The sequence below is a fragment of the Carcharhinus amblyrhynchos genome, unplaced genomic scaffold, assembly GCF_965287045.1.
Source record: "Carcharhinus amblyrhynchos unplaced genomic scaffold, sCarAmb.v2.hapA chromosome_116, whole genome shotgun sequence".
Classification (NCBI taxonomy): domain Eukaryota; kingdom Metazoa; phylum Chordata; class Chondrichthyes; order Carcharhiniformes; family Carcharhinidae; genus Carcharhinus; species Carcharhinus amblyrhynchos.
The window spans coordinates 134907-161293 of record NW_027649856.1 but is presented as its reverse complement, the minus strand read 5'-3'; the positions used below and the strand labels follow the sequence as shown (position 1 = coordinate 161293).

The following is a 26387-nucleotide window of genomic DNA, read 5'->3' as shown; positions in this document are numbered from 1 at the left end:
CTGCCGTCGATGGTGGTGGAGGCGAACTCGCTGGGGTCTTTTAAGAGACTTCTGGATGAGTACATGGGATTTAATGGGATTGAGGGTTATAGATAGGCCTGGTAGGTAGGGATATGATCGGTGCAACTTGTGGGCCGAAGGGCCTGTTTGTGCTGTAGTGTTCTATGTTCTAAGAATGGGGTTGAGAAACGTATCAGCCATGATTGAGTGGCAGAGCAGACTCGATGGGCTGAATGGCCTAATTCTGTCCTATACTTTATGGTCTTATTCAGCAACATGGTGACACATGAAAGGGAGCCCAGAATGATCAATGTATCAGATAGTCATTCATTAATCCAACAGTGAATTCAGGAGAAACTCCTTCACCCCAAGCAAGTAGTCAGGATGGCCAACTTGCTGCCCCAGGGAGGCAAATCATCTCGATGTGTTGATTGGTGACACTGCTAGGGCTCCCAAGCTCTCTGATTGGACTAGCAGGTCTGTGAGGCAGGCAGCTGTCCGCAATTGGACGACAGACCCAGAGGCAGCCTCTTAATTGGCTGTCAGTGGTTAAATGCTGCCCAATGTTCTGCTGCCTGTCACTGTACGACCTGCATCCTCTCTTAGTCCTGCTGAGTGTGGAGTGGAGAGTCTACCTAGCTCTGGATCAAATTCTGGCTATCTACTCTACATCCACCCAATCAAACCGCTCCATTATCTTAAAGACATGGATTTTAGTAAGGCGTTTGATCAGGTTCCCCATGATAGGCTCATGAAGAAGATAAGGAGGTGTGGGATAGAGGGAAATTTGGCTGATTGGATAAGTAACTGGCTGTCTCATAGAAGACAGAGGGTGGTGGTGGAGGGAAAATTTTCAGACTGGGGGCCAGTTACCAGCGGTGTACCACAGGGATCAGTGCTGGGTCCTCTGCTATTTGTGATTTTATCAATGACTTGGAAGAGGGGGCTGAAGGGTGGGTTAGTAAATTTGCTGATGAAACCAAGATTGGTGGAGTAGTGGATGAGGTGGAGGGCTCTTGTAGGCTGCAAAGAGACATTGATAGGATGCAGAGTTGGGCCGAAAGGTGGCAGATGGAGTTTAACCCTGATAAGTGCGAGGTGATTCATTTTGGTAGGACAAACTTGAATGCAGATTATGGGGTCAACAGCAGGGTTCTGAGGAATGTGGAGGAACAGAGAGATCTCGGGGTTCATATCCACAGATCTCTGAAGGTTGCCACTCAAGTGGATAGAGCCGTGGAGAAGGCTTATAGTGTGTCAGCGTTTATTAACAGGGGATTTGAGCTTAAGAGCCGTGGGGTTATGCTGCAATTATACTGGACATTGGTGAGACCACATTTGGAACATTGTGTACAGCTCTGGTCACCTCACTATAAGAAGGATGTGGAAGCATTGGAGAGAGTGCAGAGGAGATTTACCAGGATGCTGCCTGGTTTGGAGGGTAGGTCTTATGAGGAAAGGTTGAGGGAGCTGGGGCTTTTCTCTTTAGAGTGGAGGAGGATGAGAGGCGACTTAGTAGAAGTTTATAAGATGATGATAGATAGAGTGGACGTGCAGAGACTATTTCCTCGGGTGGATGTAGCTGTTACTAGGGGGCATTACCATAAGGTTCATGGTGGGAGATATAGGAGGGACGTCCGAGGTAGATTCTTCACTCAGTGGTTAGGGTGTGGAATGCACTGCCTGCTGTGATAGTGGAGTCGGACACTTTAGGAACTTTCAAGTGGTTATTGGATAGGCACATGGAGCACACCAGAATGATAGGGAGTGGGATAGCTTGATCTTGGGTTTGGACATAGCTCGGCACAACATCGAGGGCTAAAGGGCCTGTACTGTGCTGTACTGTTCTTTGACTATCTATCTATCTATGACCTTTACGGTGATTTACGAGGTTTAAGATCTCAATTCTGGTCTCAATCTACAAACCAATTTTGCACTTCTCTAGTGTAACAATATCTGATTGGGAGTTGGGTGATCGGAATGGTGCATATAACCAGTGTGTGATCTAACCAAGCTTCAGAACATGTTGATGGAATATTCCAGCTTTTCAATTCTATTCCTCTAGGAATATCTCTCAGGTACTTCACTTTCTCACTCCCCATGACGATACTTTTGGTGATTGGCCTATTTGTTCCTCAACCCCGTTTAGATTTTTAACTTTCAAGGAGTCTGAGACCTCTTTATTTTTAGTGTAGAGTGACAAAGGTGGCACTGTGATTAGCACTGCTGCCTCACAGTGCCAGGGACCCAAGTTCAATTCTGACCTCAGTTACTGTGTGGAGTTTGCACATTCTCCCTGTGTCTGCGCGGGTTTCCTCCGGGTGCTCCGGTTTCCTCCCACAGGGTAGGTGGATTGGCCATGTTAAATTTCTCCTTAGTGTCCAATGGTGTGTTGGTTAGCTGAATTAGCCATGGTAAATGTGTGGAGGTTTGGCGATAGGGCCTGGGTAAGATACCTGGTTCGAGGGTCAGTGCGGATTTGATGGGCTGAATGGCCTCCTTCAGGCATTCTATGAAATCGAGTGAACTGGTTGGCTGTGGTGGGTGATGGGGGAAGGGAAAAGGGCAGGGCTTGATTTTCAACTTACCAGCGCACCTCACCTACCCGCCCCCCCACCCCAATCTTCCCAGGAGCTGGTCTCTCAATATGACACTGAAAGCCTTTGAGCAGGAGATATCCCACCCCTGGGAGCCCAGCGCCAAACCTGACTCCGTTTCTCTCCAGGCTGCCCTGCCTGGTTGGACATCAGCGACTAAAACCCTTCAGTGGGCAGTGAATGTCCACTTTGGGGGAGGGTGGGTAATGGGGGTGGGGGAGTGGGTGGGTGTGGGGTGATAAGGACATAAGAACATAAGAAATAGGAGCAGGAGTAGGCCATCTAGCCCTTCGAGCCTGCCCCGCCATTCAGTAAGATCATGGCTGATCTGAAGTGGATCAGTTCCACTTTCCCGCTTTCTCCCCATAACCCTTAATTCCCCTGTCTATCAGAAACCTATCTACCCGTGACTTAAATATATTCAGCGAGGTAGCCTCCACCAGTTCAATGGGCAGAGAATTCCAGAGATTCACCACCCTTTGAGTGAAGAAGTTCCTCCTCAACTCTGATCTAAACTGCACCCCCCCCTTACCTTGAGGCTGTGCCCTCTAGTCCTGCTGTCCTTTCTAAGCGGGAAGAATCTCTCTACCTCTACCCTATCCATCCCCTTCATTATTTTATACGTCTCTATAAGATCCCTCCTCATCCTTCACAACTCCAACAAGTACACACCCAGTCTATTCAATCTCTCTTCTGACTCCAACCCCCTCATCTCCGGTATCAGCCTAGTGAACTTCCTCTGCACTCCCTCCAAGGCCAATATATCCTTCCGCAAGTGCGGCGACCAAAACTGCACACACTACTCCAGCTGCGGCCTCACCAGTACCCTGTACAGTTGCAGCAAGACCTCCCTGCTTTTATATTCTATCCCCCTCGCTATAAAGGCCAACATCCCATTCGCCTTCTTGATCACCTGCTGCACCTGCAAACTGAGTTTTTGCGACTCGTGCACAAGGACTCCCAGGTCCCTCTGCACCGTAGCATGCTGCAGCTTTTCGCCTTTTAAATAATAATTCCTCCTACTATTATTTCTGCCAAAGTGGATAACCTCACACTTGCTAACATTAGTGATGGGAGTGTGTGGGTGGGTAATGTGGGTGTGGGCTTTGGGAGTGGGTGATGGGCGGCGGGCTTTGGGGGTGGGCAATGGGGTGGGTGGGTGATGAGAGGACTGGGGGGGGTGCTCAGCAATGGGTTGGTGGGAGGTGATCTTAGGACTGAGTTGAGGAGGAACTTCTTCACCCAAAGAGTTGTGAATCTGTGGAATTCACTGCCAAGTGAAGCAGTTGAGGCTCCCTCATTGAATGTTTTTAAGTCAAGGATAGATAGATTTTTGAACAGTAAAGGAATTAAGGGTTATGGTGAGCGGGTGGGTAAGTGGAGCTGAGTCCACAAAAAGATCAGCCATGATGATCCCATAATGGGATGCTGGCCTTTATAGCGAGGGGGATTGAATATAAAAGTAAGGAGGTCTTGCTGTGGCTGTATAGGGCATTGGTGAGGCCGCAGCTGGAGTACTGTGTGCAGTTTTGGGCGCCGTACTTACGCAGGGATGTTTTGGCCTTGGAGGGAGTGCAGAGGAGGTTTACTAGGCTGATGCCGGAGTTGAGGGGGTTGAGCTATGAGGAGAGGCTGAATAAACTAGGCTTGTACTCGTTAGGGTTTAGAAGAATGAGGGGAGATCTCATTGAGACGTATAAGATGATGAATGGGATGGATAGGATAGAGGTGGAGAGACTCTTCCCACTCAGAAAGGACAGTAGGACTAGGGGGCACAGCCTCAAGATAAAGGGGAGGCGGTTTAGAACGGAGTTGAGGAGGAACTTCTTCACTCAAAGGGTGGTGAATCTCTGGAATTCTCTGCCCGTTGAAGTGGTGGAGGCTGCCTCGCTAAATATTTTTTAGACGCGGGTTGATGGGTTTTTGATAAGAGAGGGGATTAAGGGTTATGGGGAGAGGGCGGGAAAGTGGAACTGAGCCACGACAGATCAGCCATGATCTTATTGAATGGCGGGGCAGGCTCGAAGGGCTAGATGGCCTACTCCTGCTTCTATTTCTTATGTTCTTATCTTATTGAATGGCGGAATAGGCTCAAGGGGCCAGATAGCCAACTCCTGCTCCTAGTTCTTATGATCATGGTGGGTGATGGATGGTTGGTAAGGGGATGGGTGAGTGGGGGATGATGGTGGTGGGGTGATGGGGGGTGGGTGGGGGTGATGGGGAGGTGGGGGTGGTGGAAAGTGGGTGATTGGTGGGGGTGTTGGGTGTTGTGGGGGATGGAGCCTTAGGGTGATGGGCGATGGGCAGTTGGTGGGGGTGGTAGGTGATAGGCGGAGGGTGTCTTGGGGGGGGCGGTGGTGGGGCTGATGGACAGGGGGAAGCAATGAAATCTCAGGCGGGCGTGGGCATCGCCACCGAACAAGGACACCTCTCCAGGAGTGGGGACAGGTGAACATTTTCCTCGCAAGAGGAGAGATGTGAAGATATCTGTCTGCGATTGTAGAGACTGATCTCCGTTTCCCCGGCCTGAGAGGTGGAAATTCCCCAAGAGTTAACAGCCGTTAGACCAAGGAAGCTGAGACGCAGTATTCAGAAACCTGTCTGATGGCAGACAGATCTGATTGTTTTGTTGCCTTTAGTATTGAGTTGCCGGTTGGCGGGCTTTCCTGACTTGCTTCATTTTAACATTGTTTTCCCTTTTCCCTTTCATCCTGCTTTTCCTCTTGTTGTCATCATGCAAAATGTCAATTATCACCACAGCAGAATTAGTTGAACAGATTGAATCCTCACATTAACACAGGCACTGTCGAATCGGTTGTATTGATTGGAAATGAGACACTAGTGTTACAGTACGAAAGGTTGCTGCCAAATTCACTCATGTCGACTGCTAGCTCAGTCCTTTGAACGCTGTCCTTGAGAATGCCTTTAGAAGGAAATTCTCCTAATGTTTGGAGAAAGGCAGAATACAGTATATGTCAGCTCCATTCCCCCAGGATTTTATTTAGTACTCTAATAGCTGTTATGAGCCTACATTATATCCAAAGAGTAATTCTCCTTAGGGGTGCCTGGCTTGCTTTGTGTCAATATTCTGGCATTTTTAGTCACGTACAGTATATACTTCTGGGAGCATTGCAGGAGTCAGGCAGTCTCATAATAGGGCTGAATTCATTAATAAGGCTACCGCTTCTGTCCTTCCATTGCTCGCTACTGGGATCTCTCTCTTTACCTAGCGGGGCATCACACAACACACATTTCAAGAAGCTTTTTTTTTTACTGCTGCCTTGAAGATAACATGCAGAACTTGCCAGCATTTTCAAAGTCAGCTTTTAAGAGCATTGCATGCACACCCACACTCCCAATCGCCATTACACACACTTGCTCACGCTTACTCACACTCACACACAGTCACATTTATACACACACACACGCACACACACAGTCACATTTATACACACACACATGCACACACACAGTCACATTTATACACACACACGCACACACACAGTCACATTTATACACACACACACGCACACACACAGTCACATTTATACACACACGCACACGCAGTCATATTTATACACACACACACACACACACAGTCATATTTATACTCACAGTCACATTTACACACACACACAGTCACATTTGTACACACACACAGTCACATTTATATACACACAGTCACATATACACACACAAACACACACTGTCACATTTACACACACACCGTCACATTTAGACACACACACACACACACAATCACGTTTATACACACACAGTCACATTCACATTTTCATTTTGCACTCATTTGTTCACATGTACACACATTTTCACACTGACAAACACACACCCTGGCTCAAACACACTGGGCGGCACACTGGCACGGTGGTTAGCACTGCTGCCTTACAGCGTCAGGGACCCAAGTTCGATTCCTGGCTTGGGTCTGTGCGGAGTCTGCACGTTCTCCCCATGTCTGCGTGGGTTTCCTCCAGGTGCTCCAGTTTCCTCCCACAGCCTGAAAGTCGTGCTGGTTAGGGTGCATTGGCCATGCTAATTTCTCCCTCAGTGTACCTGAACAGGTGCCAGAATATGGTGACTAGCGGATTTTCACAGTAACTTCATTGCAGTGTTAATGTAAGCCTACTTGTGACTAAAAAATAAATTAAAAACACATCCCCTCACACACCCACTCAAACCCTTTATACACCCTCACATTATCATGTTCTCTCATTCCCCATCTCACACTCTCATTCTCACTCATTCTCTCTCTGACAAACACACACAATCTCTCTCTCCCACACACTCACACACCTCTCTCTCTCACAATATCTCCATCTCACACTTTCTCATTCTCTCTTTCACAATCTCTCTCTCTCTCACACACACACACACCCTCTCTCTCTCGCACACACACACACACATGCCCCCTCTCTCTCACTCTCTCTCTCACACACACATCTTCTCCCTCTCACAATCTTCCTCTCACACTATCTCTACCTCTCATTCTCTCTTTCACAATCTCTCTCTCGCACACACACACACACACCCACACCCTCTCTCTCTCTCTCTTTCACACACACACATACACACTGTCTCTCTCTCTCTCTCTCACACACACACACACACACACCCACACTCTCTCTCTCACACACACACACATTCACACTCTCTCTCTCTCAAACACACACACACATTCACACTCTCTCTCTCTCAAACACACACACACACACACACACACTCTTTCACACACACACATACACACTCTGTCTCACACACACACACTCTCTTTCACACACACACACACACTCTCTTTCACACACACACACACACTCTCTTTCACACACACACACACACTCTCTTTCACACACACACACACACTCTCTTTCACACACACACATACACTCTCTCTCTCTCACACACTGACACACACACACACACACCCTCTCTCTCTCTCACACATACACTCACCCACACTCATGAATACCCTTCAGTGGGTCTCATTGTCCCAGGCAGTGCCAGAGTTTTATTATCTCTCCTTCCTAAGGCAGTAAGTGTGTGAGTGGAGAAGAGTCAGTGAGGATTAAAAGGTCGGGGGGGTGGGTGGGGTTCATGCTCAGCAATGATATCGAACTGTATTGAGATGCACTGAGGAGAGGGAAGGAGATGGAGACAAGCCCAACCTTACAGCTGGTCATTCTGTCAGAATTAACACACAAATGTTTCTCAGTGACATCGAGAGCGAGTTTACAGCCAGTCGCACACTGCATTTATATTTGTAAATCGGTAAAGATAGCCACCATTTTGATCTGGAGTATAGCGTTTGCTGGACTCTGAACAGTGCAGTGTGGCCAATGCTGAGGGCATTTCACTGAAGTTCTATGCAGCACTGAGCATGGGTCATTAATCATCCATCTGTTTGCATAAAGTATATTACTCCCATACAACAGGCACCTCCATTTAGAAAACTGCCATGTACTAATCAGTGCAGCTGGGATTGAAATTGAGCAGGGCTCTCTGAATTTCCAATGTAATTGGCTTTGAACCAAGGCAGTTTAAAGTTAGTGCCCCTCTCAGCCGATGCAACTAGTTTTCACCCACAGTGGGGGGGATCCTCAGACGGTGTTCTGGCAGTATTTTAAAATAAGGATGGCACCGGAGTGAGGTGACTCTTGTGAGCTGTTCCCCCCACCGTACTCTCCACTTCCATCTTTTACCACCCCACCCCCCACACTTTTAAAACTGGGCTCTAACTGTTCTAAACTTTCTAATAATGTCCCTTTTCTGAGTCTCTTCGCTATATTCTGCAGCCTCCCCTTTCCTTCTCCCCCGTGTAAACGTAGAAACATAGAATCGACAAGTAGCAGTAGGCCATTTGGCCCTTCCACCCTGCTCCTCCATTCATTTTGATCATGGCTGATCATCAAATTCAATATCCTGATCCCCTCTTCCCCCTCGATCCCTTTAGCCCCAAGAGCGATATCTAATTTCTTCCTGAAATCACACAACGTTTTGGCCTCAGCTACTTCCTGTGAGAGTGAATTCCACACATTCCCCACCCTCTGGGTGAAGAAATTTCCCCTCACCTCAGTTCTAAAAGGTTTACCCCTTATCCTCAAACTATAACCCCTGGTTCTGGACTCCCCCACCATCGGGAACATTCTTTCTGAATCTACCCTGTTTAACCCTGTTAGAACTTTATAAGTTTCTATGAGATCCCCTCTCACTCTTCTAAACTCCAGTGAATATAATCCTAACCGACTTAGTTTCTCCTCATATGACAGACCTGCCATCCCAGGAATCAGCCTTCACTGCACTCCCTCTATAGCAAAGACATCCCTCCTCAGATAAGGACACCAAAACTGCACACACTGCTCCATGTGTGGCCTCACCAATGCCCTCTACAACTGCAGCAAAACATCCCTATCCCTGTACTCTATGAACGGTATGCTTTGTCTGTATAGCACGCAAGAAACAATACTTTTTACTGTATGCTAGTACCTGTGACAATAATAAATCATATTAGCAACCTCACTGTCCAACACCTAGTTCCTATCTAGTCTTCCAAAACCAGACTGTCTCTTGCGATGGTTTCTCTTCCTGTTCCCTCAATGCTAGGTCTGGAATTCCTCAAGGGTTAATCCTCGTCCCCATCCCATTTCTCATCCACACGCTGCCCCTCAGCAAAATCAGCTGAAATCACTGTGTTAGTTTTCACTGATGGCCCCCCCCCAGCTCCACCTCACCGCCACCTCTCTCGATCCCTCTGCGGTTACCTGACAGCCAGTACTGGACGAGAAGAACCTTCCTCCAATTAAATATTGGGAAGACTGAAGCCATTGTTTGTAGCCCAGGACATAAAACTTATTGCCTGGCTAGTGACTTGATGGCACCGTGGTAGGCACTGCTGCCTCACAGTGCCAGGGACCCGGGTTCGATTCCCGGCTTGGGTCACTGTCTGTGTGAAGTTTGCACATTCTCCCCGTGTCTGCGTGGGTTTCCTCCGGGTGCTCCGGTTTCCTCCCACACTCCAGAGATGTGCGGGTTAGGTGGATTGGCCGTGCTAAATTGAACCTAATGTCGTCGGATTAGGGTAAATGTGCAGGGTTACAAGGATGGGCAGGATTGTGGTCAGTACAGACTCGATGGGCCAAAGGCCTCCTTCTGCACTTTAGGGATTCTATGATTTACGCCCTCCCTATTTCTATGACCTTCCTGCCTGCCGGTTATACACATTTACAGAAAGATCACTCCTGTGCCTCAAGGAAAAGCTCTTCCCAAAGAAACTCTCTATTCCCTTATCGATTTCATCTTCCAGTCAGTTTGCTGATGTTTGATTTGTGCAGCTATTGACCGAGACTTTTGAAGAGACGGCCTCAAAGGAAGTGCCACCTCTGTAATTGGCCATCCTGTTTAATAACTAACTGCCTAATCCCCAGACCACAATCCTTCTTCATAGTTTTGGCTCTTTCCCCCTGGTTCCATGTGAAACCCTCCCTGTTCAGTGCACGGATAGTTTGCACGTAGACATCCGGATAGATCGGAAAAGTTAGGGCCGTTTTCCTCGGAGGAGGAAAGGCTGGGAGGAGTTTGTTGAGGTATGCAGGTGATCAGGAAGGCGAATGGGATGCTGGCCTTCATAGCGAGGGGGATTGAATATAAAAGTAGGGAGGTCTTGCTGCAGCTGTATAGGGCATTGGTGAGGCCGCAGCTGGAGTACTGTGTGCAGTTTTGGTCGCCGCACTTACGCAAGGATATTTTGGCTTTGGAGGGAGTGCAGAGGAGGTTTACTAGGCTGATACCGGAGTTGAGGGGGTTGAGCTATGAGGAGAGGCTGAATAAACTAGGCTTGTACTCGTTAGAGTTTAGAAGAATGAGGGGAGATCTCATTGAGACGTATAAGATGATGAATGGGATGGATAGGATAGAGGTGGAGAGACTCTTCCCGCTCAGAAGGGACAGTAGGACTAGGGGGCACAGCCTCAAGATAAAGGGGGGGGGGCGGTTTAGAACGGAGTTGAGGAGGAACTTCTTCACTCAAAGGGTGGTGAATCTCTGGAATTCTCTGCCCGTTGAGGTGGTGGAGGCTGCCTCGCTAAATATATTTAAGACGCAGGTTGATGGGTTTTTGATAAGAGAGGGGATTAAGGGTTATGGGGAGAGGGCGGGAATGTGGAACTGAGACACGACAGATCAGCCATGATCTTATTGAATGGCGGGGCAGGCTCGAAGGGCTAGATGGCCTACTCCTGCTCCTATTTCTTATGTTCTTATGTTCTTATGAGTGGTCTTGGGAGCATAGATCAAGGGAAACTGTTCCCATTGGTGGAAGAATCAAGAAAAACCCAGTGCCCTTGAGGGAAATCTGCCGTCCTTATCTGGTCTGGTCTAAAGTTAATTTATTCGTCACAAGTAAGGCTTACATTAATACTGCAATGAAGTTGTGTGAAATTCCCCTAATTGCTACACTCCGGCGCCTGTTCGAGTCAATGCACCTAACCAGCACATCTTTCAGGTTTACATGTGATTCCAGAACCACAGCGATGTGGTTGACTCTTAACTGCTCTCCAAGGGCAACTCGGGATGGGCAATAAGTGCTGGCCCAGCCAGTGGCGCCCATGTCCCATGAATGAGTTAAAAAAAAGAAGCAGAAGGCACAGACTTAAAGTTAAAGTTTATTTATTCGTCACAAGTAAGGCTTACATTAACACTGCAATAAAATTACAGTGAAATTCTCCTGGCTGGCACATTCTGGCGCCTGTTCAGGTCAATGCACCTAACCAGCACGTCTTTCAGACTGTGGGAGGAAACCGGAGCACCCGGAGGAAACCCACGCAGATACGGGGAGAATGTGCAAACTCCACATAGGCAGTGACCCGAGCCGGGAATCAAACCCGGGTCCCTGGTGCCGTGAAGCAGCAATGCTAACCGCTGTGTATTGTGCCGCCCCATTTAAGATTTAAGATAACTGGAAAAAGAAGCAACATGGGGAGAAACGTCACACAATGTGCGCTTAAGATCTGGAATACACTGCCTCAGAGTTTAGTGGAGGCAATTTCAATTCAGTCATTCAAGAGAGAATTGGGTTCCTATCTGAAAAGCAACAATGTGAAGGTTACAGGGAGGAAGTGAGGGAGTTTCTCGGTAGCAGTGTTCATAACATGCTTAAATTTCACTGTGAGGGTGAGAAGAGTGGGTCTAAGACTAGTGCTTCAACTTAAATAAAGTTGAATATGAAGATAGACCTGGCTAAAGTGTAGTGGGAAATTAGGTTAAAGGTTATGACAGGAGATGCAGTGATGGACACTAAAGGAGATATTTCATAGCATTCAGCAAAGATGCGTTAAGATTAGAATTTTAAGCCTAAATAAAGGTAATTATAATGAAGGCAGCACAAACTAAAATGAACTGGAAATCGAGGTTAAAACTTAGTACATTAGAAATACAACGGCAAATGTTTAAGACCTTATTCAATAACTCTTCGGAAAGATTTATCCCAGCGAGAAACAAAGACTATTTGAGAAGGATACATCATCAATGGTTAAATAAAGAAGTTAATGAATGTATCAATTGGCAGCATGGCAGCACAATGGTTAGCACTGCTGCCTCACAGCGCCAGGGACCCAGGTTCGATTCCCGGCTTGGGTCACTGTCTGTGTGGAGTTTGCACATTCCCCCCGTGTCTACATGGGTTTCCTCCGGGTGCTCTGGTTTCCTCCCACTGTCCAAAGATGTGCGGGTTAGGTGGATCAGCCATCTTAAATTGTTCCTTAGTGTCAAGGAGACTAGCTAGGATAAATGGGTATAGGGCCTGGGTGGGATTGTGGTCGGCGCAGACTCGATGGGGTGAATGGCCTCCTTCTGCATTGTGGGGATTCTATGAAAAAAAAGTAGGAATTTTGCGAAGATTAGTTGTCGGTCGAAAGATTGGACGGAGGCGATGGCCTAGTGGTATTATCAGTAGACAATTAATCCAGAAACTCAGCTAATGTTCTGGGGACTCGGGTTCGAATCCCACCATGGCAGATGGTGGAATTTGAACTCAATTTTTAAAAATGTGGAATTAAGAATCTACTGACGACCATGAAATCATTGTCAATTGTCGGAAAAACCCATCTGGTTCACTAATGTCCTTTAGGGAGGGAAATCTGCCATCCTTACCCAGTCTGGCCTACGTGTGACTCCAGACCCACAGCGATGTGGTTGACTCTCAACTGCCCTCCGAAATGGCCTGGCAAGCGCTTAGTTCAAGGGCAATTAGGGATGGGCAATTAATGCTGGCCCAGTCAGTGACTAATAAACTAAGGAGGGAGAAATCAAGAGTATGAGCAAAAGATAACTAGAAATACAAAAGCAGATAGTAAGAATTTCTACAGGTATTTGGAAAAGGAAAAAGAGTAACTAAGCGCTGTTCGTCTCGGGATTGAGTCTGGGAATTAATAATAGGAAATAAGGATATGATGGAAATGCGGAACAGATATTTTCCATCTGTAGAAAATACAAATAAAATCCTTGTCAATCAGGCAATGCAAGGGATGGAGGAACTTCAGAACTTCACCAGGGAAAGAGAATTGAGAAAACTATTGGAAATCAAGGCTGACAAGTCTCTAAGTCATGGTAGCCTGCATCCTTGGATCTTAGATAGTGGGTGCATTGGTTCTAATTTTCCAAAATTCCTTGGAATTGGGAAAGATCCCATCAAATTGGAAAATAGCAAATGTGACTCTTCTGTTCAAGCAAGGAGGGAGTCTGGAAGCAGGAAAGTACCGTGCAGTTAGCCTAATGCCTGTCACAGAGAAAATGTAAGGATGTTAACAGGGCACTTAGGAAATCTGAATGCAATCAGACAAGAGTCATTATATAGAACATAGAACATTACAGCACAGAACAGGCCCTTCGGCCCACGATGTTGCGCCGACCGATTAAAAAGCAATGACCCTCTAACCTAAACCAATCCCTTTCCATCCATAAACCTATCCACGGACCTCTTAAACGCCCCCAAACTAGGCGCATTTACAACTGCAGCAGGCAGGGCATTCCAATCCCTCACCACCCTCTGGGTAAAGAACCTACCTCTGACATCCGTCCTATAACTACCACCCCTTAATTTAAAGCTATGCCCCCTCGTGCTAGCTTTCTCCATCCGAGGAAAAAGGCTATCATTATGGCTTTGTGAAAGGGACTTGCGTTTGTCTAATTTATTGGGGTTCTTTGAGAAATAACGTGCAGCATGGCTAAAGGGGAACCTGTGGAGATGATGTCCTTGGATTTGCAAAAGGCATTGAATAAGCTGACACACACAGAAATGTAGAAAATAGGTGCTATTGTGGGCCATTCTGCCCTTCAAGCCTGCACCACCATTCAATATGATCATGGCTGATCATATTGGGCAGCATAGTGGTTAGCACTGCTGCCTCACAGCGCCAGGGACCAGTGTTCGATTCCTGTCTTGGGTCACTGTCTGTGTGGAGATTGCACATTCTCCTCATGTCTACATGGGTTTCCTCCGGGTGCTTCAGTTTCTTCCCACATTATAAAGATGTGCGGGTCAGGTTGATTACCCATGGTAAATTGCCCCTTAGTGACCAAAGATGCGCTGGTTAGGTACATTGGCCGTGCTAAATTCTCCCTCAGTGAACCCGAACAGGCGCCGGAGTGTGACAACTAGGGCATTTGCACAGTAACTTCATTGCAGTGTAAATGGAAGCCTATTTGTGACGCTAGTAAACAAAAACTTTAGCTGTCAACGTCTCCATTACTGAGACTGGTTTTAAATTCCAGATTTATTCATTGAAATTAAATTTCACTCGCTCTAGGATTTGAATCCATGACTCTGATAGGTCTCTAGATTATGAGTCCAATGGCGTTTCCACCATTTACATCACTTGCCCATTTCTCACCAATTCCCTGAATATCGAAGGTTTCGGCAGAGATTTAATTGTGGATTTCAGAGCATTTAGGGTCTCAATTGAGTGAACCTCCCTCCACCACTGGGGATTCTCAGAAAGCAAACATCACCTGTGAATCAGAATCAGGCTGTTCAGGTCATAAAAAGATATTGATCCCAGGCAGACATTGAGTTAGAACACTGAGCAAAAAGGAAATCTGCCGTCCTTACCCGGTCTGGCCTACTCCAGAGCCACAGCAATGTAAATTGGGAGGGGGGAGTTTGCAGAGGGATCTGGGTGTCCTTGTACACCAGTGGCTGAAGGTAAGCATGCAGGTACAGCAGGCGGTAAAGAAGGCAAATGGTATGTTGGTCTTCATTGTGAGAGGATTTGTGTACAGGGACAGGGATGTGTTGTTACAAATATACAGGGGCCTTGATGAGGCCACACCTAGAGTACTGTGGGCAGTTTTGGTCTCCTTTTCTGAGGAAGGATGTTCTTGCCCTCGAGGGAGTGCAGTGAAGGTTTACCAGGCTGATTCCGGGGATGGTAGGACTGATGTGTGAGGAGAGATTGACCAGGTTAGGATTGTTTTCACTGGAGTTCAGACGAATGAGGGAAGGATCTCATTGAGACTCATAAAATTCTAACAGGACCAGACAGGGTAGGTGCAGGGAGGATGTTCCCCATGGTGGGGGAGAGTCCAGAACCAGGGGTCACAGTCTGAGGATTCGGAGTAGACCATTTAGGACGGAGATGAGGAGACATTTCTTCACCCGGTGAGCCTGTGGAATTCATTCCCACAGGAAGTAGTTGATGCCAAAACATTGAATGTATTCAAGAGGCGGCTGGAGATAGCACTTGGGGTCGAATGGGATCAAAGGTTATGAGGAGAAAGCAGGATTAGGCTATTGAGTTGGATGATCAACCATGATCGTGATGAACGCCAGAGCAGGCTGGAAGGGCCGAATGGCCTCCTCCTGCTTCTACTTTCTGTATTTCTATTCCAAAGACAGTTAAATGCCTCATCCGTTAGGAATTGAAAGGAAGATTGTGGGGCCTTTGTCCTAGCAGACAAGCCGTCTCCTGTTGGCCGGACTGGATTGCTCGATGCAGATGACCTTTGCATAGTTCTTTCTGAAGTTGGGCTGGGCAGGTGGCCATTAGTGCCTCCTCAGAGATAACGAGGCGCGAGTTTTCCCGAAACTTCCTTTGTCCAGGAGTCACAGACTAAAACGGTTCTGCCTCTTTAAGGGTTCGGGTTCAGTTCTAAAATGTTAGAAATGGCGATGAGCGTATCCAAATATATTTTATGGAAATATAGATCGTGAGGTCTCAGCCCCTCACAGCTTCAAATCATTTGCTTCTGGGTTGGGACTTTATTAATGGCTTGCATGAACAGTTTCTCCTTGTGTCATCAGGCTAACTAATTAAAATGTTCATGAACGAGACAAAGTCAGCAAAACTGTCATTAAATAGATATTAGCCGTGATTTCATTATAGCAGGATATCATTTCATTCATAGATAAGTAAGCTTGGCATCTCAGCATTTATTATGGGCCAGGCCAGGTAGTCTTATTCAGAAGGAGTCAGTGCTGCCCATTTAAAAGCTCCCCACTCGTGGTCTTTTAATCATCTGTTTCCATTGAAATCAATTTCCCTTCAACCGCACCTTCCCAATCCACAACCCCTACTATCTAGATGGACAAGAACAGCAGATATCTGGGAACACCACCACCTGGAGGTTCCCCTTCAAGCCACTCACCATCCTGACTTGGAAATATATCGGCCGTTCCTCCTCTGTCGCTGGGTCAACAAATCCTGGAACTCCCTCCCTAACAGCACTGTGGGTGCACCTACGCCACAGGGACCGCAGCGGCTCAAGAAGGCAGCTCACCACTATTTTGATTTAATTTAACTTATTATTGCCACATGTGTTGGTATACAGCGAAAAGTATTGTTTCTTGTACAGACAAAACATACCGTTCACAGAGAGGGAAGCAGGAGAATGCAGAATGGAGTGTTATAGTTGTAGCTAGGGTGTAGAGAAAGATCAAAAGAGAAAATGCTGGAAAATCTCAGCAGGTCTGGCAGCATCTGTACGGAGAGAAAAGAGCTGACGTTTCGAGTCCTGATAACCCTTTGACAAAGCTCTGACAAAGGGTTATCTGGACTCGAAACGTCAGCTCTTTTCTCTCTGTACAGACGCTGCCAGACCTGCTGAGATTTTCCAGCATTTTATTTTTGGGTTTCAGGTTCCAACATCAGCAGTAATTTGCTTTTATGTAGAGAAAGATCAACTTAATGCGAGGTAGGTCCATTCAAAAGTCTGACAGCAGCAGGGAAGAAGCTGTTTTTCAGTCAGTTGGTACGTGACCTCAGATTTTTGTATCTTTTTCCTGACAGAAGAAGGTGGAAGAGAGAATGTCTGGAGTGAGAGGGGTCCTGAATTATTCTGGCTAATTTTCCGAGGCAGCGGGAAGTGTAGACAGTGTCAATGGATGGGAGGCTGGTTTGAGTGATGGATTGGGTTTTGTTCATGATCCTTTGTAGTTTCTTTGTGGTGTTGGTAGAGCAGGAGCCCATACCAAGCTGTGATACAACTGGTAAGAATGCTTTCTATGGTGCGTTTATAGAAGTTGGTGAGAGTTGTAGTGGACATACCAAATTTCCTTAGTCTTCTGAGAAAGTCGAGGTGGGCTTTCTTAACTATAGTGTGGGCATGGAGGGGGGGGACCAGGGCAAGTTGTTGGTGACCGGAACACCTAAAACGTGAAGCTCTCAACCATTTCTACTTTGTCCCCATTGATGTATCAGGGGAATGTTCTCCTTCAAGCTTCCTGAAGTTGATGACAATCTCTTTTGTTGACATTGAGAATCTGTCGTACCAGATTCTCTATCTCATTCCTGTACTCTGTCTCCTCACTTGAGATCGAACCCACCGCCTTCTCGAGGGGGCAATTAGGCTTGGGAATAGTGGCACTCAAATCTCATATTCATCATCACTTAGGTGGGGGTAATGGTGGGGTACTGAGAGAGTGCTGCACTGTTGGTGGTGCCATCCTTTGGAATGAGGGGGCATTTAATTGAGGTTCTGTTTGCTCTCTGGGTGGGCATGACAGATCCCGTGGTCACCATTTCGAAGGAAGAGCCGGGAGCTCGTCCCTGGCGATGTGGTCAATATATTTCACCCCCCCAGCTAAAACAAAATCTTACCTGGTCGTTTATCGCATTGCTGTGTGGGAGCTTGCTGTGCACAAACTGGTGGATGCATTCCTTGCGTTACAGTTCAACAGTTCTCATTAATATTGCATCTTTAACATGAACAATTATCCCACGTCATGGTGAACCAATCGGACACCGTGCCGTGTCGCGAGGTAACAGGACGTGTGAGCAGAAGCTTGGTCAGAGTGGCTCTAAGGAGCATGTTAAAGGAGAGGTGGAGAAACGGGAGATTTAGAGAGGGAATTCGGGAGGCTAGGGTCCAGGCGGGTGAGGGCACGGAGCGATGAATTCAGACATGCTACAAAGGTCTGAAACGGAGGAACGCGGTGAGGGGGGGAGCGGCAGGTAGTTGGGGGGAATCTGGAAGGGTTCTGGAGATCGCCAGAGACTTCAGAAACAAAATCCAGGCTCTTACCCGTCATGCCGGTGCTGAAGGGGAGCTGCGCCTTTCGGTAAACCATCTGACCCCTCGGACAGGGGTCCCACGGTCACCGTTTCGAAGAGGAGCAGGGGAGTTCTCTCTGGTGTCCTGACCTGCAACTATCGCTAAAAACTACACGGCTAAAACGCAGCAGGTTGGTTGGACGTGGGTGCATTGCCGTGGGATCTTGCTGTGTAGCGTTCGCTGGCAGGGTCTCCCACCTCACAATAGGGACCACGCTTCCAAAGCAAAGCGCTTCATCGGCTGTGAGGCACCTTGAGGTGTCCGGGAGCCGTGAGGAGTGCGAGATTTCCCCCACTCCGTGTGTAGCCAGCACGAGCCAGTGCTCATTATAAGTGAGTTAGGGCAAAGAGACAGGAGTGCTGTAATTCTCACGTGGCAATGAGCTGAATATCTCCTTCCTTTGGCCTGAAGCTCGTGCTGTTTTGTAAATTGGGTCCAGTGGGGTCGTGGAGTTCATCACCTGCTGGCAAACACGTGTCCCCGGCAAGCCGAACTCTTCCAGAATGTTCCGAGCAGCGGACCACCAGCAGGAAGCTGGCAGCTCTACAGAAGAGGTTACTTGCTCAGGGAGACCAGTGCCTGAGGCACTTGTGCAGTAAGATCCGACCAAGCCCGTCACCACAACAGCTACTGTCAAACCAACGGTTCACTGGAACAGCTCCTTGCAACTCTGGAAAAGCATCTTTTCTGTATTCGTCCATAGGATGTGAGCAAAAAAAACAGAGAAAATTACAGCACAGGAACAGGCTCTTTGGCCTTCCAAGCCTGCTGCCCTGACTGAACTAAAAGGGACCATAATCTCTCTGTTCCCATCCTATTCATGGATTTATGAAGATGCCCCTTAAAAGTCACCATCATAGCTGCTCCCACTATCTCCAGGCACCCACCCACCCTCTGTGTAAAAAACCTGCCTCCTACGTAGAATCATAGAACCCTACATTGCAGAAAGAGGCCCTTCGGCCCATCGAGTCTGCACCGAACACAATCCTACCCAGGCCCTACCCCCATATATTATACCCACTAATCCCTCTAACCCACGCATCCCTGGACACTAAGGGGCAATTTCTTAGCATGGCCAATCAACCTAACCCGCACATCTTTGGACTGCGGGAGGAAACCGGAGTACCCAGAGGAAACCCACGCAGACACGAGGAGAATGTGCAAACTCCACACAGACAGTGACCCGAGCCGGGAATCGAACCCAGGACCCTGGCGCTGTGAAGCAGCAGTGCTAACCACTGTGCCACCCTCCTTTAAACCTTGCCCCCCGCACCTTAAACCTGTGCCCCCCTAGTAATTGACTCTTCCACCCTGGGAGAAAGCTTCTGACTGTCCACTCTGTCCGTGCCTCTCATAATCTTGTAGATTTCTACCAGGTTGCCCCTCACCCTCCATCGTTCCAGTGAGAACAAACCAAGGGTGTGCTGGCTAGGCCAACATCTATTACCTTTCCCTAATTGGCCTTTGTGAAGTTGGTAATGAGCTGCCTTCTTGAGCCGCTGTAGTCCATGTGGTGTAGGTACACCCACAGTGCTGTTAGGAACAGAGTTCCAGGATTTTGACCCAGCGACGGCCAATATATTTCCGAGTCAGGGTGGTGAGTGACTGGGAGGGGAACTTGGAATTAGAGTGGTCGTGTCAGAGATCCTATGAAAGAAGCCGTGGCAATTTATTTATTCATTCATATGGGTGGCAGTGGGGGGGGCAGAATTACTGGGTGGGCCTCTGCAGTCATATGTAGGCCAGACCGGGTAAGGGTGGCAGATTTCCTGACGTAGAATCCATAGAATTCCTACATACAGAAGGAGGCCATTCGGCCTATCCAGTCTGTGCTGACCACAATCCCTCCCAGGCCTTATTCTTGTAATCCCCCATATTTACCCTGCTAATCCCCTGACACTAGGGTCAATTTAGCACGGCCAATCAATCAAACCCGCACACATCTTTGGACTGTGGGAGGAAACTGGAGGAAACCCACGCAGACACGAGGAGAACGTGCAAACTCCACACAGCCAGTGACCCGAGGCCGGAATCGAACCTGGGTCCCTGGTGAGGTAGCAGTGCTAACCGCTGTGCCACCGTGCCGTCCCTAAAGGATATCAGTGAACCAGATGGGTTTTTATGACAATAGTTTCATTGTCATTAAGCTTTTATTTCCAGAGTTTTATTGAATTTAAATTTTACCATCTGCGTGGCGGGATTTGAACCCAGAACATTACCCTGGGTCCAATGACAATACAGTTACACTGCTGCCTCCCCAAACTTGCTGCAGTGCGTCATCCCGTTGTAATTAGTGGGACAAACAGCCGGAGGTAAATCCAAGGTTTACCGTGATTCGCAAAGTTGGCCTCAGCAATAATGAGGTTGGAGTGAATGGCTGGAGTTTTTCCGTCACACCCGCTCTGGGATCAGGGGAAAGGTCACAGAACGGAATTCTCCACTGGTCTCGGGCAGGATTTTATGAGGCCATTTCAAGGGTCAGTTGAGAGTCAACCACATTGCTGTGACTCTGGAGTCACATGTAGGCCAGACCGGGTAAGGACGGCAGATTTCCTTCCCCAGAATCCGTTTCTTCGGTGCAGAAGGAGGCCATTCAGCCCATCGAGTCTGCACTGACCACAATCCCGTCCAGGCCCTAATCCTCATAACCCCTCCAACCGTGCCCAAGCGAGGTCGTAAAATACCAACCAATGCCTACCAATTGTGTCAAATTTAACAACCGCTGGTGATATTTTGAGATATTTTATATATTTAAGGAATGAATTCACTGACTGATTGAAATGTACCCCAGGCACTTAGCCAGTTATCCGGCCAGATAACTCTGGAATCAGGAATTTCGAATGCTCGAAAGAAAACATTCAATATTGTATTCATACGCAACCATCAGAATAAAACTTGCACCTTCCCTGACCACCTGATGTGTCAAAGCTCTCTACAGCCAATGAAGTACCAGTGAAGTGGAGTCACTCTTGTAATGTAGGAAACACCAGCAGCCAACCTGTGCACAGCAAGATCCCACAAAACAGCAACGAGATAATGATCAGATTTTTTTAGTAGAACGTAGAACCCTACAGTGCAGAAACAGGCCCTTCAGCCCATCGAGTGTGCACCGACCACAATCCCACCCAGGACCTATCCCTACACATTTACCCGCTAATCCCTCTAACCTACACACCCCAGGACACTAAGGGACAACTTTTTTAGCACGGCCAGTCAACCTAACCCGCACATCTTTGGACTGTGGGAGGAAACCGGAGCACCCGGAGGAAACCCACGCAGACACGAGGAGAATGTGCAAACTCCTCACAGACAGTGACCCGAGCTGGGAATCGAACCCAGGTCCCTGAAGCTTGTGAAGCAGCAGTGCTAACCACTGTGCTACAGTGCCGCCCCTAATGTTAACTAACAGATAAATATTGATTAAGACAAGTGATGAGTAACCCAGGCTAGTGAGTGGTCCTCCTTCATCTCAGTGCACGGCATATACACGGTGAATATTTTATAACGAGTTATAGAAAATGCTTCATCATTTCTATATTAATAGAAATGTCATCAACTTCAAATGGTAAAAACTAAAGGAATATTGATTCTTTGGACACAGAGGGAGTGCACGGCTCTCACAGTCAGTGTTGTGAGTAATCAGCCCCCACCTCACTTCACTCGCCCTCGCTCTACGTGCCTATCACTTCACTCACACCAGGAGGAAAAAAAACTACACGGACGGGAACCAGCGGAATGTGGTGACCCCGCGCCTGGGGCAACGGTCAACAAAATGTCTCACAGGGGCGGCACTCGGAACCCAGATAGGCTGCGTGTGACCCCTGAGGCCATGGTTTGCCCACACTTGCCTGAGCGCAATGAAGGTTCACTCCAGTCATTCCTAGAATGAGAGAGAGCTGTCCCGCGAGGGGAGATTGAGCGGAATGGGCCCATGTCCTCTGATGAGCGTAATTAGTAAGACTCGATAAGTTAGTGACCCCACAAGATGGAGGCTACCAAAAGAGAAAACGCTGGACAATCTCGGTCTGACAGCATCTGTAAAGAGAGGAAAGAGCTGATGTTTCGAGCCCAGATGACCCTTTGACAGAGTTTTGTCAAAGATGTAGGCTGGGTGGGGAGGGAACCCCCCCCGCCACCCCACCCCCACAACCCAAACTCCCCTGGTGGAATGTACAACTGTGGACTCATTCCCCTGCAAAAGACAAGCTGACTGAGTAGATAGATTTCTGATCGATAAGGGAATTAAGGGTTATGGGGAGAAAGCGGGAAAGTGGAACTGATCCACTTCAGATCAGCCATGACCTTATTGAATGGCGGGGCAGGCTCGAGGGGCTAGATGGCCGACTCCTGCTCCTATTTCTTATGTTCTTGTGACTGATGAGAGGAGAAACGTTTTGGATAAAAATGTGAGATGTTGCAGGGAGGGATACGGGTAATAACTGGTGTCACCGTGAACGGTACGGCAGCCACTAAACAGCCAATCATTGTTATTGCCAAAGTAAGTGTGCGTTCGGTGAATGTGCAGCTCAGCAATCTCACCTCAACATCTCACTCTCTTTTTGTCTCTCCACAGAACCATACAATGACACAACACAGCAGTTCATGATACGATACGGAGCCAGGCAGCTTGCTTTGGGAAGGCGACAGAACTCCAAGTATAAATGACCTCCTCACTCTTTGCACGAGAATGTTTTCAAAGATGGACATTTTGGAGAGATTAAACAAAAAAGCATTGTATTATAATATAAAAAAAAGACACAAGACTTGCATCGGTCAAATATTGATTTCTTTACCTGTCGTTTGACCTTTTAAGCTAACATACAGAGTTTCTGTGTATACTATATATTTATAGTATATAAAAAGTGTTACACATGTTATGTTACTGATCCCTTTTGCCAGCCCCCCCGTCCTCCCTAGCCCCTCCACCCCCTCAGCCCTCTACCCCGACCCTTCAACAAACATGGAGTGTATTTGTGGGCATTGCCATAATACTGATAGCAATATCATTCATGTGATAGATGTAATGTATCGCAAACATCCACCTGTTCTAGAATCCATTGGAAAGCTTCCTGCCTTTAAAACTTTCTTTAATGACCTTTCTGTACAATCACCGTTCCAGTCAATTAAACCCCGCTTTATCCATAACTGTTATTAGTGTTTATTCTGCTGTTTGAACCTGGATTTTGCTGGAATTACTGTGTTTATAATAACAAAATAAACCCATGTATCAATGATGTGCTCCTTGTTTTCAATCATCGTCACAGTGGTTAGCACTGCTGCTTCACAGCTCCAGGGTCCTGGGTTCGATTCCCGGCTCGGGTCACTGTCTGTGTGGAGTCTGCACATTCTCCTTGTGTCTGCGTGGGTTTCCTCCGGGTGCTCCGGTTTCCTCCCACAGTCCCAAGATGTGCGGGTTAGGTCGATTGGCCATGCTAAGAAATTGCCCCTTAGTGTCCAGGGATGTGTAGGTTAGAGGGATTAGTGGGTATAATATGTAGGGATATGGGGGTAGGGCCTGGGTGGGATTGTGTTCAGTGCAGACTCGATGGGCCGAAGGGCCTCTTTCTGCACTGTAGGGTTCTTATGGTTCTATGATCACGTGAAAGACCGACTTTGGAAGCCAGTGAGGCACAATCCACCCCTGACCCTTGACCTCCAACCCTGCAACCGTCCCCTCCCATTTCTCCCATCCCACCCCATGCTCCCAATCTCTCCTCTCCCCTCCCCCAGCAGGTGTTATAAGACCAGGAGACCATAAAACACAGGAGCAGAATTAGATCATTCTGCATTCTGCACTATGGACTATATGACCTTCAACTAAAATGTTTAGTCACTCGTGCACACTTGGGTGGCACGGTAGCACCGTGGTTAGCACTGCTGCCTCACATCACCAGGGAGCTGGGTTCAATTCCCAGCTTGGGTCACTGTCTGTGCAGAGTCTGCACATTGTCCCCATGTCTGTGTGGGTTTCCTCTGGGTGCTCCATTTACCTCCCACAGTCCAAAGATTGTGCAGGTTAGATTGATTTATTATTGTCACATGTATTAACATACAGTGAAAAGTATTGTTTCTTGCGTGCTATACAAAGCAATACCGTTCATAGAGAAGGAAATGAGAGAGTGCAGAATGTAGTGTCACAGTCATAGCTAGGGTGTAGAGAAAAACCAACTTAATGTGAGGGAGGTCCATTCAAAACTCTGACAGCAGCAGGGAAGAAATTTTTCTTGAGTCAGTTGGAACGTGACCTCTGACTTTTGTATCTTTTTCCCGAAAGAAGAAGGTGGAAGAGAGAATGTCCGGGGTGCGTGGGATCCTTAATTATACTGGCTGCTTTCCTGAGGCAGCAGGAAGTGTAGACAGAGTCAACGGATGGGAGGCTGGTTTGTGTGATGGGTTGGGCTACATTCATGACCCTTTGTATTTCCTTGTGGTCTTGGGCAGAGCAGGAGCCCAGACCAAGCTGTGATACAACCAGAAAGAATGCTTTCTATGGAGCATCTGTAAAAGTTGGTGAGAGTTGTAGCTGACATGACAAATTTTCTGTGTTTTTATAAAAAAACTTTAATCACAACTAGCGAACTCTGCACAGTTTCTGGTCACCATATTAAAGGAAGAATGTAATCACACTGGAGAGGAGATTGATACAGGATGTTGTTCGGACTGGAGATAAGTTAAGATTAAGTTTAATAAGTTTTTTAATAAGTTTAATACTTTAATAAGTTTAAGTTAACTTATTAGTGTCACAAGTAGGCTTACATTAACACTGCAATGAAGTTACTGCGAAAATCCCCTAGTCGCCACACCTGTTCGGGTACACTGAGGGAGAATTTAGCATGGCCAGTCCAACTAACCAGCACACCTTTCAGAATGGGGGAGGAAACCAGAGCTCCCAGAGGAAACCCGTGCAGACATGGGGACAATGTGCAGACACCACACAGAGAGTAATCCAAGCCAGGAATTGAACCTGGGTCCCTGGCGCCGTGAGGCAGCAGAGCTAACCATTGTTCCACCCTTAGTTTCAGTAAAGAGGAAAGATTGAACAGGCTGACGGGAGATTTAATGGAGGTTTATAACATTATGTGGGCTGGGATGGAGTGGATAGGAAAGGATCTATTTTTGTTCATTGGAACCTAAGTACAGGTTGGGTACAGGTCTAAAGAAGTTGACAAAGGTTTTAGGAGATTGGAGTACTTAATTTTCATTTAGAAGGGGGGGGTGGGGGCTGAAATTCATTGTCTGAATGGGTGATGGAGGCAGGGACCACTCATCACATTAAAAAAAAACACTTTGACCGAAACTTGAGATGTTGAAAACAATCGGCCAGTAGACTGGAAAGTGGGAATAGGCCGGAGAACTGTCACAGGCACGACGGGCCGAAGGGTCTCCTCCACCATAAATAATCCAGTGGCTTTCTGAAGCATCACCCATGGCTTGGTTGATAGCGCCCTGACCTCTGAGCCAAACGTTTGGGAGTTCCTCTTTCGGAAGCTGGAATGCAGAATGGAGGATCCAGTTCGAGGAGGGAGGAAACTGCTATCTGTGAGTAAGACACTAAATCAGAACCGGAGGCCCCCCCCGCCCCTCCGTCTGCCAGCTCCAACGCCTTTCCTTAATTTGAAGGGACCGGAACTTCTCACTGGTGTCGGGGGCGAATAATTATCCCTCCAACAGTAGATCAGTGAGACCTGATCAGATTATTACCTCATTGCTATTTCCAGGAGCTCGAGAGTGAGAAGGAGAAACTTTAGAAGAGATGTAAGGGGCAAGTTTTTCACACAGAGGGTGGTGAATGCTTGGAACGTGCTGCCAGTGGAAGCAGATTCCATAACAATGTCCAAGAGGTATCTGGATAGATACATGAATATGATGTGGGGATGCCGACGTTGGACTGGGTTAAGCGCAGTAAGAAATCTTCTTACTGTACGTAAATGAATAGGCTGGGAATAGAGGGATACGGACCACGTAGAGGTAAGAAAATATTAGAGGCATCTGTGCTGGCAGAGACTTGGTGGGCCGAAGGGCCTCTTCCTGTCCCTTTTGTTCTTTGTGTTCAATGCTCAAATTGGCCACAGTCTTCTCACCATTACAACAGTGACTGATTTGAAACCACGAGTCAAGAAAACTTGAGTTCGCTGTCCAAGGCTGGTGTGGGGAATCTGAGTGATCATTCCTCCTAGTCTGTGTGGGAGACAACTACAGGAAGGGCATCCTGGTACAGTCCAGATGAAGGAATTA

The 26387-nt window shown here is 47.5% G+C and overlaps 1 protein-coding gene across 5 annotated transcripts in view; it reads left to right on the top strand.

Moving 5' to 3' along the window:
* Nucleotides 1-23369, top strand: part of znf521 (zinc finger protein 521) — a 424137-nt gene extending 400768 nt beyond the window's left edge. For all 5 annotated transcript variants that reach the window (XM_080183011.1, XM_080183014.1, XM_080183013.1 and 2 more), the window contains one exon: nt 22726-23369. In XM_080183011.1, the coding sequence (XP_080039137.1) occupies nt 22726-22758 (33 nt within the window). In that variant the 3' untranslated portion in view covers nt 22759-23369. The remainder of the gene's footprint in view (nt 1-22725) is intronic.
* The last annotated feature ends 3018 nt before the right edge of the window (nt 23370-26387 follow it).